Source organism: Stegostoma tigrinum, chromosome 12 (assembly GCF_030684315.1).
Source record: "Stegostoma tigrinum isolate sSteTig4 chromosome 12, sSteTig4.hap1, whole genome shotgun sequence".
Classification (NCBI taxonomy): Eukaryota; Metazoa; Chordata; class Chondrichthyes; order Orectolobiformes; family Stegostomatidae; genus Stegostoma; species Stegostoma tigrinum.
In genome coordinates this window covers 45,504,623-45,523,012 of record NC_081365.1, presented here as the reverse complement: position 1 = coordinate 45,523,012, position 18,390 = coordinate 45,504,623, and the positions used below count along the sequence as shown (strand labels likewise).

The following is an 18,390-nucleotide window of genomic DNA, read 5'->3' as shown; positions in this document are numbered from 1 at the left end:
TGCCCACCCTTCACCCAGAATTGAAAGTCACGACTTAGCTATTAAAAAATGTTGAACCATTGGGAGGTGGACAGTAAACAGCAGGGATTTCTTACAGTAGCACTGAATATGTGAGCAGCACATTACAAGATATATGGATCTTTTACCACCACCCTCCAGATCACAACGTTGACCCATGAAATGTTCAAACCAGGGATATGTGGAGAAGGGTATGTTGAGTTTACAGAAAAATCATTAGTTTGTCATATCATGGTAAATATTAAGCCATAGCTACAAGCTCATAAACTACACTAATAAAATCATACAGCATGGAAACAGGTCCTTCGGTCCAACTTGTCCATGCTGACCAGATATCCAAAATTAATCTAGTCCCATTTGCCAGCATTTGGCACATATCCCTCTGAACCCTTCCTTTTCATAAGTCCATTCAGATGCCTTTTAAATGTTGTAATTATACCTGCCTCCACTTCGACCTTTGGCAGCTCATTCCATAGCTGCACCACCCTCCGCATGAAAATGTTGTCGCTTGGGCCCCTTTTAAATTTTTGCTCTTTTGGAATCCCCCACCCTGGGGAAAAGAATATTTGGAGTCATCGGCAAACTTACCAACTCCCTACATTCACAGGCAAATCATTTATACAAACAATGTAAAACAGTGGACCCAGCGTTGATACTTGCAGCTTACGACTTAAGTGTTAAATTAAAACAGATTGACATCTAAATTATTGGGACATTCTGTTAGTGCGACCCATTAGTTTTCAGAATTAATGTCATTTCAATTTTAAAAAAAAGCATATGTCACAAAAATCCAAAATGTTAGACTGCTTGAACTGACATCACAAAATCAAATGATACAAGTGGATTTTAGTGTAATTCTTACAGACTTACTTGTCCTTTGCTTGCTCATAGGTGGAGGCTCCTGTAGATAATGTTCTACAGTATAAAGGAGAATTGACAATTTCTTTGCGTTATATCCCATTTGGTCAGACACTGGCTGTTCCAAAAGAACATGGAAAAGGTGAGTGGGTTTATATGCATTATAGTTGCTGTACGCAGAGTATTGAGTCCAAATGGCATCAATGTATAAATTGAGAGTACGTAGAAACATTGAGGATACACAGATTATCAGAGCACTAAAGTTGTCTTTATATTTCCTGAGACCAATGTAGAGTAATTCCTCCACGACAGTCATTACTTGTATGTAAACTGAAGACCCATTTTCATCCAATCTTGGTAAATCCCAGCAGTTTTCCATTCGATACATAGCTAGCTCCACGAAGTCTGCTGTAATGATAACTTGTGGTTAAGACAAAGATTTTCTGCAATGCAAGAGTAGCTCATGCTATTGAACATAAGAAAAAAATAAGTTTTAAATAAATTTGAAATGAACTTATGAAGCATTCACAACATTGCAGTAATGTTGTGGTTATATTCAAGGTTGATTCTGACCAAAAAGGAATAGAACCCACTTCCAGGACTAAAATAAACTGCTGCTTTTCAGAGTTTAAAAGGAATCTGATAGATGGTAGGTGGTTTGGATAACTGGAAAGACCAAGAAAAATGTTAAAAAGAAAATACAGGAGAAATATTGCACGTAAGATTTGAGAAATGTTAAGTAAATAGTTTATAAAAAAGGTACAAATATACACAGAATAAATCAAAGAAGTATTGAAAATTTTGTCAGGCCTGCTTTGCTTGTGTAGTGATTGTGGTGGTGGATTTTGGGTCCTAGAGGGTGTACGTGGACTGGGAGAAATGCAAATAAGACATGTGAGCAAAGTATGGGGTCAGTTGAATAGTTACTTGGGAATCGGACTACGTAGTTAAAGGTCTCAATTTTCTTGAACAGCTGTTTACTGAATTTAATTGGAACCCTCCAAATTTGCCATTTAAAATGGAGACTGTGAGGGTTCCAGCCATAAATTGCAAAAGCAAATCTCAACATGAATTCTGTGGGGTCCGCAGTGTGCAACTCCCATCTACACTGGAATAACAACCATCTGCTAATACAAATCGAAAATATAACGCAAGATATTTTACTAGACAGCCTCCACTGAGAATTTATTACTGCTCATTTCTATAACTCTATCTTTTAGAGCAAGAGGTGCAGAACAAGGTTGTACTTGCTTTTACCACTAGGTAAGATAGAAAGATAGTCGCGATATCACCAATCAAACCATTCTGGATGCTCAGACAGCCAGGGACTATTCATAAACATCGCTACGTAATCTCCAGATAATTTGAAATTGTAGCAACAATATTTGCCCAACAGATATTTATACTTTTTCTCTGATGACACTTATCGTGCGACAACAGCTTTAGTAGTTCAAAGGTGTGAGTATCACACACCTCTCACTTTTCGCTGATGGCCTGGAGTATATTGTGTTTGCATAGAAATATATTCAGCAATCCAGAGCATTTCACAATAAATTATTACCACTGTTCCCAAACAGAATATTTTATTGCCATAGTGCTTGTTTGGATTATAGCTTAAAAATAATATGCACTTTCATCATTCCACACAGCTAAAAGACGTTTAATTCGTGGAAAGAAAGACTCTTCCCAGGTATCTAGCGGTGGAGTACTGGAAGTGCTCATTAAGGAAGCCAAAAATTTAACTGCAGTAAAAACAGGAGGTGTTTCAGATACCTTTGTAAAAGGGTAAGTTCAGGAAACATAACGTGATGATTTTAGGAGCATAACATTGGAGAATCCGTAACTAAAAATAAGGACAAGACAGCATAGATTGAAAGTGATGAACAAAAGAAGCAAGGGTGAAGTGAGAAACTTTTTTCATAGAGCAAGTACAGTAGGTTATGGAATGTACTGCCTAAAAATGTGGTGGCAGCGGGTCCAATTTAGGCATAAAAGTGGGCATTGGATGATTTTTTCACCCAAAGTGCAAGGGTATGTGGATAAAGCTCTAGGTATTAATGTGCATTTAATCAAGCAGGTACAGGCACAATGGGCCAAACGAACTCCTACTTCACCATAACACATTAATGGTATCATTGCAGGGAAAAAAGTAAGTAATTAGAGGAAACATTTTTGTAATAAATTTTAAAAAAAGTGGCCTGGCACATCCCAAATATTCAAAATTAACAATGGATCTTGAAAATACATTCGACCAATGCTAGATCATTACTAAGTAGAATATTTTTACTATGGTAATTTATGCAGCCTATGTTGCCTGTAATGCACCACTTACAACAATATTTTCTGATGATGGGAAGATGTACTAAGCTTATGTAGAAACCTCCTGTCAGTACTGTTGTATGGCATATCAGCTATTTTCTTATCAACTTTATTACATGTATAGAAACACTTTGAAATAGCAGATATCAACACAGTAGGGATAAGACCAGATGTAAGACGAATATGGAGGTTTTCTCTATTCCTGAACGAAAATAATTAACTACTTCTTGCTTAATCATTTGTTTTAACCAGATACTTACTTCCTGACAACAACAAAGCTTCGAAGCATAAAACACAAGTCATAAAAAAGAGTGTAAACCCTCAGTGGAACCATACTTTCACGTACAGTGGTTTACACCCAAATGATCTACAAAACGTCTCCCTAGAATTAACAGTCTGGGACAAAGAATCTCTTTCCAGCAATGTTTTCCTGGGTGGTATCAGACTCGGCTATGGCAATGGTAATTATTTTTTTTTGTCTCCTGAGCCTTTCATTGATTCTTTTTTCCTCCGAATAACTTGCTGATGAACATGGAAAGTAGTTCAAGTCGAAAAGGTCAACCTTATCTCAGATTTGAATCATGTAGAAATAGTAGCTATGCCACACAGCTGCAAATGGTGTTGTATTAGATCTCATCATGCAGGTTCTCATGAATATTTATGCAGAAACACATTGTCACAAGGTTTATCTATTAATTTGGCAATTTGAGGAAACTACCTCCTACCTTCTCACACTCAGTTATGCTTCCATGAATACTAACAGCTCTGCAGTACTTCAGTCAGATAAATGATAAAATCTTTGGAAAACGTGATAGTAAAACTTCTTTAAGTAACAGAAAATGTTTTAACAATCGAGGCAAGAGACCATGAAAGATAGTTTAGGGAAAGATTCAAAAGTGCTTTGGCTGTTACGGCAGAACAGCTCCACTAAGTATTTTGACTCAATTTATACTCCTGTTAGCTGCTGCTTATGCTCCAGTTACGGCGTGCTTGTATTTCTTACAATGACCAGAAATCATAGATGCTGGCACAATAAAAGCTGCCTACATGGATGTGGAAAAGCAGGTTGAATTTATGAAAAATGTGAAAATACATTAATGTGCACAGTACACAATCTACTAGATACAGTGTAGCAACTCGCTAAGATTACTCAGACCGCACTGTCCAAATCCATGACCTCGACAATCTAGGTGAATAAAAGGCTGTCAATTTATGGAACCATCACTCCTTCCAATCTGTAGACCATCCTGACTTGGAAATTTATTACCATTTCTTCTTCATTATGGAGTTAAAATCCAGAAACTCCTTACTAAACAACACTGTGGGAATACCACCCACACTCATTATCAAAGACAATTATGAATTGGCATTATTTGCTAGGCCTGCGAGAACTGACCACATCCCATAGATAATTTAAACTTACAGTCATTACACACTTGCTGGAATTTTTTAAAGCGTAGTTCAGAGAGAGAGATCTGGAAGAATTAGATCAGGTAATAGTTCTAAAGGGTTTAATGTTCATGTTACATTGGGTGGAAACTGGGATTTCTACTCTTGCTCTCAAGGAAAGCAGATGTATCTGAATCATACAGCATGGAAACAGACCCTTTGATCCAAATCATCTGTGCCAACCAGGTATCCTGAACTAAACTAGTCTCACTTGGCCCATATGCCTCTAAATCTTTCCTATTCATGCACCTTTTAAAATGTTGTAGATTTTAAATAAGTACATTGACCGAATATAATTGTCCTTTGGCTATCATTGCAGTAAACTTCCTTGTTATCTTGAGAACAGCAACTCTTCTGTTGATACTCTATGATAGTGTAATCTTTACCATTGATCACTAGATAGGCCCAAGACAAAGCAAGATTGGTGGCTGCAAACTACTTCAAACATCCCTTTCCCTACACCACATACTGGGAGAGGTAGCAAATACTACAAAATGCCAGAAGTGGGCATATGGGAAAATGATACAAGCATCAGGCACATTTATTAGAATGTGACTTTCTTCCAGAGAAACACTATCTTCTCCTACTGCAACTGGCCTGGAAAATAGTCAACAGATCATATCTGATCTCAACCCAAGTTAAGATCCCAGCAGATCCCGGAGGATCCACATTTTCATTATACTTGGGTGGATATACTCAGGGTCTGTGGGTATCGCTAAAATACGATTGAAGTATCACCAACAAACAACAGAATTGTTCAAAGTAATAGTTGGAAGTAATGGAGGTTGAGAACTCAAATGTACAAGTTAAATTCTGGAAACAGAAAAATTAAATAGCAACATGGTTGAATTTCAAAAGTGTGAATAATATTGCTTATACTTCACTCAATTCAGAAACTTCTTTAGGCCAATGATGAAATATTCCCCTCTCTGATGCGACAATGAATAATGACGAGAAAGATGGATGAATCTGGAGAAAACAAAATCAAAATCGAAGAAATTAAGCCATTAAGAAAGATTTTCTCATGTATAGGAGTTTTCCTAAGAGATAAAATGGAAGAAATCACAGTCAATAGGTTTATTATATCAATTAATGGGGTTTTAAGACGAGAGGAAGGAGTCTTAAAGGAGACGTGTAAGGTGAGTTTTTACACAGAGGGTGGTAAGTGCCCAAAATGCACTGCCAGGGTCGGTGATAGAAGCAGAAATGGTAGCAATGTTTAAAGAGCCAGGGAATAGAGGAGTATGGATCATGTACAGGCAGATGTCATTATTTAGACCAGTGTCATGGTCACTGCAGACATGTGGGCCAAAGGGCCCATTGTTGTACTGTACTGTTCCATATCCTATCTTCAGTAAAGGGTAATTTCAGAATCTTGTGATATTTTTGCATCTCATTTAAACATAAACTCACCATAATTTTACTCCACTTCCAATTCTCCTCTCCGTCACTGAGAAACCAGACAGCGCAAATTCCCAATGTGTAAATCAGAATGGGAACTGGCAGGTACCGCTCACTGATGCTTGTCCTGGCCATAGTGCAAATGCTTCTTCACATGCTCAATAGCTGGCATCCTTATTCGCATTTCCTCCATGCAAGTCAGCATCGGTAAACCACGTCTCACTACATCGTGGCAGTTCCTGGGCCAACTCACACACCACTTTAGGCCTTCAACAATTTACTTCAGACCTTAGGGACACCCAGGACTTGCATGTTTCTGCCATATCAATGTATATGCAGCAACAGGCATGCATCTACACAGGATGCTTTTGTGTTCAAATAACCAGATGCATCTTATGGTTCTTAGCTTGCTTTCTTAGAGCTCAAGGTCCATAGTGCTCAATTACAGGCTGCCAGCCTCTGTGGCTTGTGTTCTTTTTCAACACAGTGGGAGTGGCAGGCAATACTGAATAGTCAATCCATCAGTGAGATTGAGGTGCATGTGTTGCTTTCCAGCACCATGCTATATCAGTGGCAGACCTAGTTCATGTACCAGCAGTTTGTGGTAAACAAGCTGTTTCTGTTCCAAAGCAAGTGGTTGTACATGGAAGTCAAAGGCAGCAGTAGATTAATCAGTTAGAAAATATTGTCACATTCAATTCCAGTCCAGGCATTTTACCACAATCACTAAGGCACCTGGTCCTACAGGATTCCAAGGATCTGTATCCTTGGAGTTCAGAGGTTGGACCACGGTCATTCCTGTAGATCCAAGGATTACAGGTAGGTCATTCATTGTGCTGTTGAAACATCAATCTAAGCTGGGGCTGTTGTGCCTGTAAAAAAGACAAAAGAATTGAGTTTGGAAGTGGAAGGAAGAGCAGTTAGATACTGAGATGTTCATATTGGATGAACTGGCAGCCCAGAGAACAGAAAGGGTTCATAGTTTGGGCATCTGATATATTCAGTAGTCAACATTGCAGATCCCGTGTCTTGGTGACAGCATGTGCAGTGTCAGAGTTAGAGTCAGTGGTTTACCTTTGCTATAAGGTAGCAGAGAGATGACGGTGGCACTTACCCTTCCAGAGCATAGAATATCATTGAGCCTGTTCCTGCGCTATTAAGCATCCTGCTTCATTTCACGTACAGCACTGACAGAGGATGGAATTGTCTAGGCTGGTTCCGTTTGGTCTGATGACAAGGCCTCCTATGGAAGGTGGCTGGAGAGATGATAGCCCTCCTCTGCACCATCCCATCCATGATCATCTCTTGGTCCCTGTCCATGAAGCAGATAGTGAGCTTTGCTTTGCCCTGGGCCATGTCTTCATTATTGAGGCTCAAGCATTGCAGGGGTCTTCCCTGGCTTGCAGTGTCTGTAGTGGTACGGGGGCATGAAAGCTGGAAGATCCCTGCAGTACCAAGCATTTCCTCCTTTCCAGTCTCATGACGCCAAAGGCAGATTTGCATAATGAGGAACAGAAGATTGTGTGAGAAAAGTTGCTCAGAGCTGTGGTGAACCAGGCCAAACACCCATCAATCTCACAACAAAACTAACTGAAAACAGGAAAATTACAGCTATGACTTGCAATCAAAAATCAGAGGCAACTCTCCATCTACAACATTACTAAATTATCTACTCCAGACTTTAGATTCCCTTCTTTGACAAAGTGGTCACTTAAACGTTCTCACAATTAATTGTACAAAAATTCAGTTTGTGCTTTTGTCAGAAATCAACAGGACCACTGTCTTAGGAGGTAAAAATCTGCCACGCTGTGTCAAGATGGAGCTACTACTGGTGTGGCACCTCAATATTAATGTCACATTAACTGTTTCTTAACAGGCCGCAGCTATGGAAACGAAGTTGATTGGATGGATTCCCAAGGAGAGGAACAACACATCTGGCTGCAAATGATAGCAAACCCAGGTGTCTTTGTGGAGAGCACAATAATGCTGAGAGCCAGCATGGGAAAGCGCAAATTTTAAGCCTGACAGACTATAAGAATACAATGTAAAATACTACACACTGTTGAACTACTGTATTTACTGAGGCTGACATGGTTGGGATAATTCTGTGACTGAAGACTACCTTATTTAAAAAAAACCTGATTTCACATCTTAGTTTTTGTAAATACATTTCCTTGGGATTTTTAGGCAGTTCATTTTTGAAAAAAAGCACCTGATATCTGGCACAGCACTGAGAAAAAAAAATTCTAGTTGTTCAGCTGTGTCTGTCTCCATAGAATCAGGAATCCTCAGAGGTTTCACTATTTTATTGAAAGGTAGAGGCTCTTATCTCAAACATCACCAAGAATTATCTTGTCCCTACTTTCTGATGTTACTGAGTTAGCAATCTGAAATCTTACTTGTGCAATAACTCCAGAAAGATCATAACTTATATAAGAAAAACAGGATGCAGAGGAAATATTTTCCTAACATCTGTAACAAACATTTTTCTGATGAAGGGTCTAGGCCCGAAATGTCAGCTTCTGCGCTCCTAAGATGCTACTTGGCCTGCTGTGTTCATCCAGCTTCACACTTTGTTATCTTGGATTCTCCAGCATCTGCAGTTCCCATCATCTCTGTTTCTATTTTATGGCAGATTCCATTCTTTCCATAGATTGGTCATTTCAAAACCTTTGTCTTTGTATGCTACAGACTATTTTTGCTGTGAAAGGGAGCAATGAAGCTTAAGGTCAATCCCAACAGTAAATGAGAAAGCCCTACTTGAATCTTTATCTGACTTTGCTCCTTGTTTATAATTACAGTGTCACTATTTTCTGTAAGCAAGGGTAGTATAAAGTGCCTCAGTGAAAATGAATTATTTGGTTAGGGTTAAAAGGAAGGAGTGTTGCAATTTAAAACTGGATAAAAATCAAAAAGTCGGAGAACTGTATTTCAATTAAATGATCTTAAATTCTAAAACATTTGAGAAAAAAAACAAAAAACAGCAAAGCATAAATTACCCTCCCAAGAGTTAAGAAACCAACATTTGTCAATCAATGTAGAATGATGTACTTGCTTCATAGTCTGCAATGTAAAGCACATTATCTGATAATAAAACTTCAGGAAGTATCTGAAAACTCTTTGTTTTAGTCATTGATCCTTGACTTTTTTGTAGAAAACCAAATTGTACCAAAATCAAATGAATTTACATGTACTCCTTAACATTTCCAATTGCTTTCACATTCAAAGCAGAGAATCTGGATTCTCATCCAGTAATTATCCACTTGAGCCATGCAATTTTTTCTTGGAAATCTCCAAAGATTCTAAAAGTGCTACAGGTTACACAATTATAAATTAATTCAGCTGTAATTACAGCAACAATTTATTTCAGGATCTTAGCTCATTGCTATGAATAGAATAGTTTCAGCCACTGTGAAATAAAATACTGCTTTTTTTCATAGTAACCTTACCTATCAGCATATGATTTAAGTTGCCATAGTTCCACTCGTTCAAGAGATGATGTGGTGAGTTTAACTTGGGGCTCACCATGCCTCAGGTGAGCGGCAAGTTCAAAATCTGCATGGTAACCTCAGCCAGTACAGGAATTGAAGCCACACACATGGCTTTACTCCACATTGCAAACTAGCTGTGCAGCCCCAACTGAGTTAACTGTCCACAGATAAGACAATAGAGAGGATTGTGCAAGTTATACTTGGTTATTGCTGAATCAGCCAATCTCAGTTGTAACAGCAGTAAGTCTGCTATTTTTTGGCTTTAATGATCAGAAATGGGAATTGGAACTCCCGAATGAATACACTGATTTGTGATAGCACAAGGTCTTACCCCGAGTATATACGCGGAGATATCATTTTTGTTGAAATTCTCCAGTCTATCTCACAGCAGTCACAAATGAATGACCACCGAGTTTAATGTTTGGTCAGGGAGCCGTAATTTTAAGAAGGTTAGTGAGAAAAAAAAATACTCACGATAAAATATTCAACAACAGTGATGAGGTATGGTGATTTTTGTAGTGATAGAGTTCTCCAGCACGGGTTGCTGGGAATAAAGTGCAATTGAGTAATAATTAGGTTAAACGTTATTTTGTTTTGAATTGTCAAAGTGATAGACATTGTATTGCATCTGTTACAAAACAGTGACTATAATTGTTACCATTAAGGAGAAATGAATGAAACTCCAAATTTAAATATTTTTAAATGGATATTATACTTTGTCTATTCCTGTAACAGATTATCCAGCTGTTTTAAATCTTGCAATTTCACATCATCATTTCTATATCTTTAAAAACAGCATTTGTAAAACAATTCCTTGTGACATAAAAGTCTTCATTGATTCCAATGTTTGCTTGAGAGCACTTGTCTTTATTTTGCTTTATTCTCTTATACATAAACACGCAACAGCCAATATTCATTAACTACAAAACAATATATTGTTTTAGGTCTCTGCAACATAGTGAAGAATATGCAGCATTGCCTCCAACACAAACATCTTTTGTGCAGATATCCTTTCAGAAAACCAGCATTTGTTGCAGGTGGCACACTGGTTAATACTGCTGCATCACAGTGCCAGAGACTCAGGTTCAATTCCCCTTGGGCAACTGTCTGTGTGGGTTTCGTCTGGTGCTATAGTTTCCTCCAGTCCAAAGAATTGCAAGTTAGTTGGATAAGCCATGCCAGATCACCTACATTGTTCAGGGATGTGCAAGTTGGGTGTGTTAGCCACGGGAGGTGCAATATTACAAGGACAGGGTGGGGGATAGGGGTGGATTTTCCTTAGATTGGTGTGGACTCATTGGGCTGAATGGCCTATTTTCACACTGTTGGATTCTAGGATGTCTGTGGCACATTTTGAAATCAAATTCTGAGTCTGCACCCACTATTTATGCCTTTGAGACTTTAACTCTTCAGGCATTAGAGAAGTCCAAAGACCTAATTTACAAATGGTTATTGAGTGATGCAATGCATCACCTAACAAAAGTAAACACCATCCTCAACCAACACTGGTCTTGTCTCTTAATTAAACCTTAAGTGCCATTGACACATGGATTGCATCTTTCTTCTACATCTGTTGGCAGAAAGCATACGATCTCTCTTTTCAACAACGTTTTGAATTCATCTTCCCACTCCATGTGTCTTGCTGCAAGCAACTGGTGCTTAATAGCCCTTTGAGATACAGCCTGTGTGATGTTCATGAACTCTGGTTCTGTAAGGACATGATCAGCCTCTGATGGTTTTTATATGGTGACAGTCATCTTCTAATGTCCTAACTTCCTGTTATCTTGTGACTGGTGAGTCAATTATCTGTATTACAGTTCCTCTGGTTATTGCTTTTGCTGTGATTTGATTGCACTTCATTGGCTTTCTTTTGAGATAATGGGGCACTTGAAAGTAAGTCTGTGTCCACTAATTTGAGAGCATGTGGTGTCCGAAACTAATGACTAACTTTGAGCGTCATTGTCTCAAATGCCTAATTGATGCATAGGTATCATTATTGCCTGTCCTGTAGAACTCACAATCAGACAGGTGCTTATCAGTGTGTTTTGGGTGAGAGAACTGTTCATTACTGTGTGTTTTGGGTGAAAGAACTGTTCATTACTGTCGAGTTCAGTGGATGCTTGACTCAAGTTAACTTAGAAAATGTAATAAAAATGTACAAAGTGGCCTTTCTAGCCTGCTCTACCATTCAACATAATCATGGCTGTTCATCCAATTCAGTACCCTGTTCCTGCTTTCTCCCCAAATCATTTGATCTCTTTAGCACTAGCACTAAGAATTATAACTCTCTTAAACATTCAATACTTGGGCCTCATCCTCTGCCACAGAAAGCAGTTTTCACGGACTGACTATTCTCCTCATCTCAGTCCTAAATGGCCTTCCCATATCCTTAATCTGTGACTCCTGGAGCTGGACTCCTCAGTCATTTCCTGTGTATAGACTGTCTGAAGTAGTAAAGCACACTTATAAAATGCAGCATGGACAATTTAAATTGATACATGTTCTTAGAAAATGAGTCAAAAGAACAACATAGCCACATAAACTGGTAACAGAACTTAACGTTTACAGAGCCAGAGAGAACATAGGCTTGTTATCTAATTTGAACAGCCATGACCGCTTCTATTTAAGCCACCATAAGTTAAAATAATAAACTAAATTTAGAACATACTGCTGAAAGATTGAAGCATCACAGCAATTCTCTTCATGTAATACAGCTTTGAGTCTTAAATAACGAGTACACTTAGGAGTGTTAATTATTAGGGAGTATAATGATCCTAACCACAGATCTAGTCAATCTAAACAGTCTCTGCAGCAACAGGAGCCAAATAAATTAAGCAAGCAAAGCTTTGCACAAGCCTAGGGCCATATGGCATATTTCACTTGTCAAGGAAGTTCAGTAACATAGTAAAGATTTTCTCTTGATTGCAATTAATATAATTAGGTCACTGATTAATATGATTTGAATATTTGATCATAAACAAACAAACTACAAATAAATGTTAAGCAAAAACATTCTGACACTGTACAGCGATTTCAGAAAACTAGGTTCATAAAAAAAGTTTATATCAGGTGGCACGGTGGCTCAGTGGTTAGCACTGCAGTCTCACAGCGCCAGAGACCCAGGTTCGATTCCAGCCTCGGGCAACTGTCTGTGTGGAGTTTGCACATTCTCCCATGTCTGCGTGGGTTTCCTCTGGGTGCTCTGGTTTCCTCCCACAGTCCAAAGATGTGCAGGCTAGGTGGATTGGCCATGCTAAATTGCCCATAGTGTTCAGGGATGTGTGGGTTATAGGGGGATGGGCCTGGGTGGGATGCTTCAAGGGGCGGTGTGGACTTGTTGGGCTGAAGGGCCTGTTTCCACACTGTAGGGAATCTAATCTAATCTAATCAGCTGATTACCACAAGAAGGTGCACCAAAACTTTGTAAATTTATAACAAATATGTATGCAGATTCTAGGGAAACAGTATGATTTAAAAGTTCTGATTTAACTTATGAATGTAATCCAAACAATAATTTGTAACTGGCACACTGTATATACACACACACACTTAGTAAAGGGCACTGGTTACAAAAGGAACAATGTTGAATTAGCAAGGAAGACTGTTAGGCTGGAGATAGCTAATCTACAATACTTAAGAGCGACGCAACCCAGTTTGTGGGTGCAATATTGAGCACAGCAGAGAATCTGAGATAACTTTCCTGAGGAGCAACAGCACATTGAGAGAAGTTCTGGAGAAACAGCAAAGCGTATGAACTGTAAACCAACTAGAAGGGCCTCTACGCACTCATGGAGGGTTCCCAAAGATGATTTTGGAATCTACCAAATATCAGCATTTTAGATGATCCATGAACAATCTTTTTCTCCTGTGTTTAACTCTCACTGTTGTTATGTATGTAGTTATATAGTCTTATCAAAGTTTAGACTGTAAGACACAGGAACAGAAGTAGGCTATTCAGCCCAAAAGGTTCTTTCCACCACTCAATGAGATTATGCCTGATCTGATTATCTTGAGTAAAGTTTGTTTGTAATTAACTAGCTAATATTGACTAACTAAAGAAACCAGGCTGGCTTAAATCTGATGTTGAACTAAATTCAGTCCAATAGCCATATAATTAGCAACATCACTGCCCTTTATAAATTTAAATTTTGTTATGAACAGTAAAGAAGAAGTGGGATAGGAGAGGAATCATTGCACAACACCAACATACAAGCATTAGAATCAGGAGGGGGGAGTAAGAGTAGGTCACTTGGGCCCTTCAGCCTGTTCTGCCATTCAATCAGATCATGTCTGTTCTGATTGTGACCTCAAATCCACATTCTCACCTATCCTGTTAACTTGTCAACCTCTTGCTTAGCAAGAATCTATCCACCTCTGCCTTAAAAGATTCAAGAACTCTTTCCATAATTTCAGGGAGCGTGTTCCAAAGACTCAAACCTCAGAAAAATAATGCGTGATCTCATTTTAAATGACTAATTATCTCCAATTTTTAAACAATGATTTCTAGTTCTGAATTCTCCCAAAACAGGCAACATCCTCTTCACATGCACAAATGTCATTCTCTGCATTTCCTACGTTTCTACAAAGTCACCTCTTACTCTTCTGAACTCCAGAGGATACAAGCACGGCTGTCCAACCTTTCCTCACAATACAACCCACCTGTTCCAGGTATTAGTCTAGTAAATATTCTCTGAACTGCATCCAAATCATTTGCATCTTTCCTTAAATAAGGTGACCAGTTCTGTGTACAGTAATCTAGATGTTGTCTTACCAAAGTCCTGTATAACTGAAATATAAGTTTCTGACTTTTGTGTTCGATTCCTCTCATGATAAATAACAATAATCCATTATCTTTCCTAATTAAGAGACAATAAGGAGTAGAGATAATGGGAACTGCAGATGCTGGAGAATCCAAGATAACAAAGCGTGAAGCTGGATGAACACAGCAGGCCAAGCAGCATCTCAGGAGCACAAAAGCTGACGTTTCGGGCCTAGACCCTTCATCAGAGAGGGGGATGGGGAGAGGGTTCTGGAATAAATAGGGAGAGAAGGTGAGGCGGACCGAAGATGGAGAGCAAAGAAGATAGGTGGAGAGGAGAGTATAGGTGGGGAGGTCGGGAGGGGATAGGTCAGTCCAGGGAAGACGGACAGGTCAAGGGAGCGGGATGAGGTTAGTAGGTAGGAAATGGAGGTGGGGGGAAGGGATAGGAGAGAGGAAGAACAGGTTAGGGAGGCGGGGACAAGCTGGGCTGGTTTTGGGATGCAGTGGGTGGAGGGGACAAGCTGGGCTGGTTTTGGGATGGTGGGGTGGTACGTGAGAACGAGGGGGATCCTCTTGGGGTGGGGTATACTGTATCCACTGTACCCGGTGTGGCTTCCTCTACAATGGGGAAACCAAGCGAAGGCTTGGTGACCGCTTTGCAGAACACCTCCGCTTGGTTCGCAATAAACAACTGCACCTCCCAGTCACGAACCGTTTTAACTCCCCCTCCTATTCCTCATACGACATGTCCATCATGGGCCTCCTGCAGTGCCACAATGATGCCACCCGAAGGTTGCAGGAACAGCAACTCATATTCCGCTTGGGAACCCTGCAGCCCAATGGTATCAATGTGGACTTCACAAGTTTCAAACTCTCTGCTTCACCCACTGCATCCCAAAACCAGCCCAGCTTGTCCCCTCCACCCACTGCATCCCAAAACCAGCCCAGCTTGTCCCCGCCTCCCTAACCTGTTCTTTCTCTCACCTATCCCTTCCTCCCACCTCAAGCCACGCCTCCATCTCCTACCTACTAACCTTATCCCACTCCCTTGACCTGTCCGTCTCCCCTGGACTGACCTATCCCCTCCCTACCTCCCCACCTATACTCTCCTCTCCACCTATCTTCTTTTCTCTCCATCTTCGGTCCGCCTCCCCCTCTCTCCCTATTTATTCCAGAACCCTCTCCCCATCCCCCTCTCTGATGAAGGGTCTAGGCCCGAAACGTCAGCTTTTGTGCTCCTGAGATGCTGCTTGGCCTGCTGTGTTCATCCAGCTCCACACTTTAATAGGGAGTAGAGCTGGATGAACACTGCAGGACAAGCAGCAGAGGAGCAGAAGGCTGATGTTTCGGGTCTATACATAAATATTTTACAGAATGCTTCTGGAGACAAAGGACTTCAGTCATGTGGAATAGATTGGAGTACCTGGGCTGTTCTCATTACAGAAGGAGGAGATTTCACAGTTGTTGAAAATCATGTGATGTGAAGTGTAGATAGGGAGGAATTGCTTCATTAGCAGCGGTTTGAGAGCTAAAGGAGACAGACTTAAGGTGACTTGTGAAAAGACCTGAGGCAACATGAGGAAAATTATGTGAAGCAAGCAGTTAGAATCTAAAACATACTTTCTGATAGTAAAAGGAAACTTAATCATGCTTTTCAGAAGGAAGTTGGAAGAGAAAAACTTGCAAGGCTATGTGGCAAAAGCAGCACATGGAACCAGCTGAGTCACTCTTGCAGAAACGTGGCACAGACATGATGAGTCATGATGCGATGGACTCAATTTCCAGCTGAGTTTCTGATTTTCATAGATTTTTCTGAACATTGTGCTGTAGAGGCCACTGCTTCCCTCAAAATAAGCCGCATTTGCAAACAGAGTAAAGAAATCTCCAATGCAATTTTCCATTTATTGTATGTCTTTAAGAAGATAAGCACTAATAGGCATGTTTTATAATGTTTTAAAATATATCTAATTAGTCATTATGAGATTTTGATAGTCATTTTCAGCTGTATTAATAAAAGTGAACTAGGTTATCTTTCATAAATATTTTCATTAAACATTTAATATATTTATGTTCCTTAAATAACTCATTCTGATTAATTTGGAATCCATTTAGCAGCATCATGTAAAGTAATGGGGAAATTTACATAGCTAGATTTATAATGTTTTTGCCCTTCTTAACCTTTAACCTTTAATTAAGCATGCAACAAAAGCAACACGTTTATTTATTTTATATTGCACATAAAAATGGCCCTGAAGCAGTCATGAACTGTGGTGAGGTTTGGGTGGGTGGGAGCCCAGTAGGAAAGCCTTCTGGTGAACTTCACAATTCCCAACCCACCTCCACATGTAAACCCAACAGCAGGAAAATTGCTCCTTTCAATCCAAGGGGCAGGTTGATTTAGTCTTCACCAGCTAAATCAGTCCAGTCTCTACACCCAAGGCACAGTACTTCTTACATTAATGTTAGCTTAGCATCAAAAAGATGAATGTCAAGCTATAGTTTCTAAGTTTCCTTTCTACACAACACCCCCAATACCTAATAGCTGGCAAAAGAGCTGTAAAACACCCACCTAGGTTGGCATATTAAAGTGACAGGAAACCTTCTGGTCACAAACAGGTGAAATATTCTATCCCAGCTTAAAAAAATTGCTGCAGCATATTTATCGTATTTTATCGTCTAAACAGTAAATGCACAATTGAGCGAACAATGGAAAAACGCAATGTTTTAAACTGTAATTAGTGCAGTAGCTTGGCATTTTCAGATGTAATTCAAGATTCATGACTGACTGATTTTGATTAAACAACTGGGGCTATTATAAAGTAACTAGAATCAGAGCACAGAAACAGACCCTTTGGTCCAACTCATCCATGATGACCAGGTATCCTAAACTAAACTAGTCCCATTTGCCTACATTTGGTCCATATCCCTCTAACCCTCTCCTAATCATGCACCTTTCCAAATGTCTTTTAAGTGTTGAAGTTCTAATATTACACCTTACCAAAAGCAGTTGTACTTATTACTACCATGCAATAAACCTTCTTGCTATCTGAGAATAGTACTTCCTCTGCTGATACTTTATGGTGGTGTAATCTCTACTATTGATCATTAGACAGGCCCAAAACAAAGCAAGATCGGTGGCAGCAAACTACCTCAAACATCCTTTGCCCTACATCACATTCTGATAGAGATGGCAAATACCACAAATTACCAGAAGTGAACATCTGGAGAAAATGACACAAGCATCAAGCAAATGTTTTAGAAAGTGATTTTCTTTCTCAGAGGATGCAGGGAAAAGGCTGGCAAAAGCTGATCTCTGAGCCTTATACAATTCCTCAGTCTCCAACCTTGCCACACGGTTTTGATTCCAAAATACTCTCTCATTCTAACCTTTTAAAATATTTATTTTTGATTTTTCACAAAAAAATGTTCCAAAAGAAAACCACCAGCAGTTCTCACAGTCATGATCCTCTTCTGTCTACCATTTTGATTTTTTAAAACTACAGAATTTTTTTCTTTAGTTCTAATAAAAACTTTTCAAGTTAGGTAAGCAAGAACCCACCATTAGCCCTGTGCTGATCAAGCCCCTGTCATGCATATGGCTAGTGAGATAACAAAGACGTACACATTTTCTTCAAAATATTAAACAGAAAATGTAATGGGTGGTGCTCTTTTCTGAACAAGAATTTAGATTAATACATTTGTACTTGCCTCCTTCACTTCACAGGTTATCAATCCTCATTGACATAATTCAAAAGAATAAACTTTCCACAATTAATAAAAACAAATAGCTGGAAATAATCAGCAGGTCTGGCAGTATCTGTGGAGAGAAGGCATTCATGTTAAAAATGAATATAACTGCTCTTTAGAACCACATTTTTAACCAAATAACTTTTTAAAAATGTTAACATTACCGTTAAGTTCTGCATTTGTTACCCACTGCCACTGAGAAAGTAAGCTTCTTGAGTTGAGTCTATCTGATGATGTAGGTACACTAACAACACTGTTGACCCAAATTCCAAGCTCTTGACCCAGCAACAATGGATGGCGATTCATAAGACCATAAGACAGAGGAGTGGAAGTACAGCCATTCGG

General features: G+C 39.4%; 1 protein-coding gene across 3 annotated transcripts in view; it reads left to right on the top strand.

Moving 5' to 3' along the window:
* Window positions 1-10,347, top strand: part of sytl5 (synaptotagmin-like 5) — a 178,816-nt gene extending 168,469 nt beyond the window's left edge. For all 3 annotated transcript variants that reach the window (XM_059650317.1, XM_048540619.2, XM_048540620.2), the window contains 4 exons: window positions 910-1,018; window positions 2,526-2,661; window positions 3,448-3,656; window positions 7,922-10,347. In XM_059650317.1, coding sequence (XP_059506300.1) covers window positions 910-1,018; window positions 2,526-2,661; window positions 3,448-3,656; window positions 7,922-8,064 — 597 coding nt within the window. In that variant the 3' untranslated portion in view covers window positions 8,065-10,347. The remainder of the gene's footprint in view (window positions 1-909; window positions 1,019-2,525; window positions 2,662-3,447; window positions 3,657-7,921) is intronic.
* The last annotated feature ends 8,043 nt before the right edge of the window (window positions 10,348-18,390 follow it).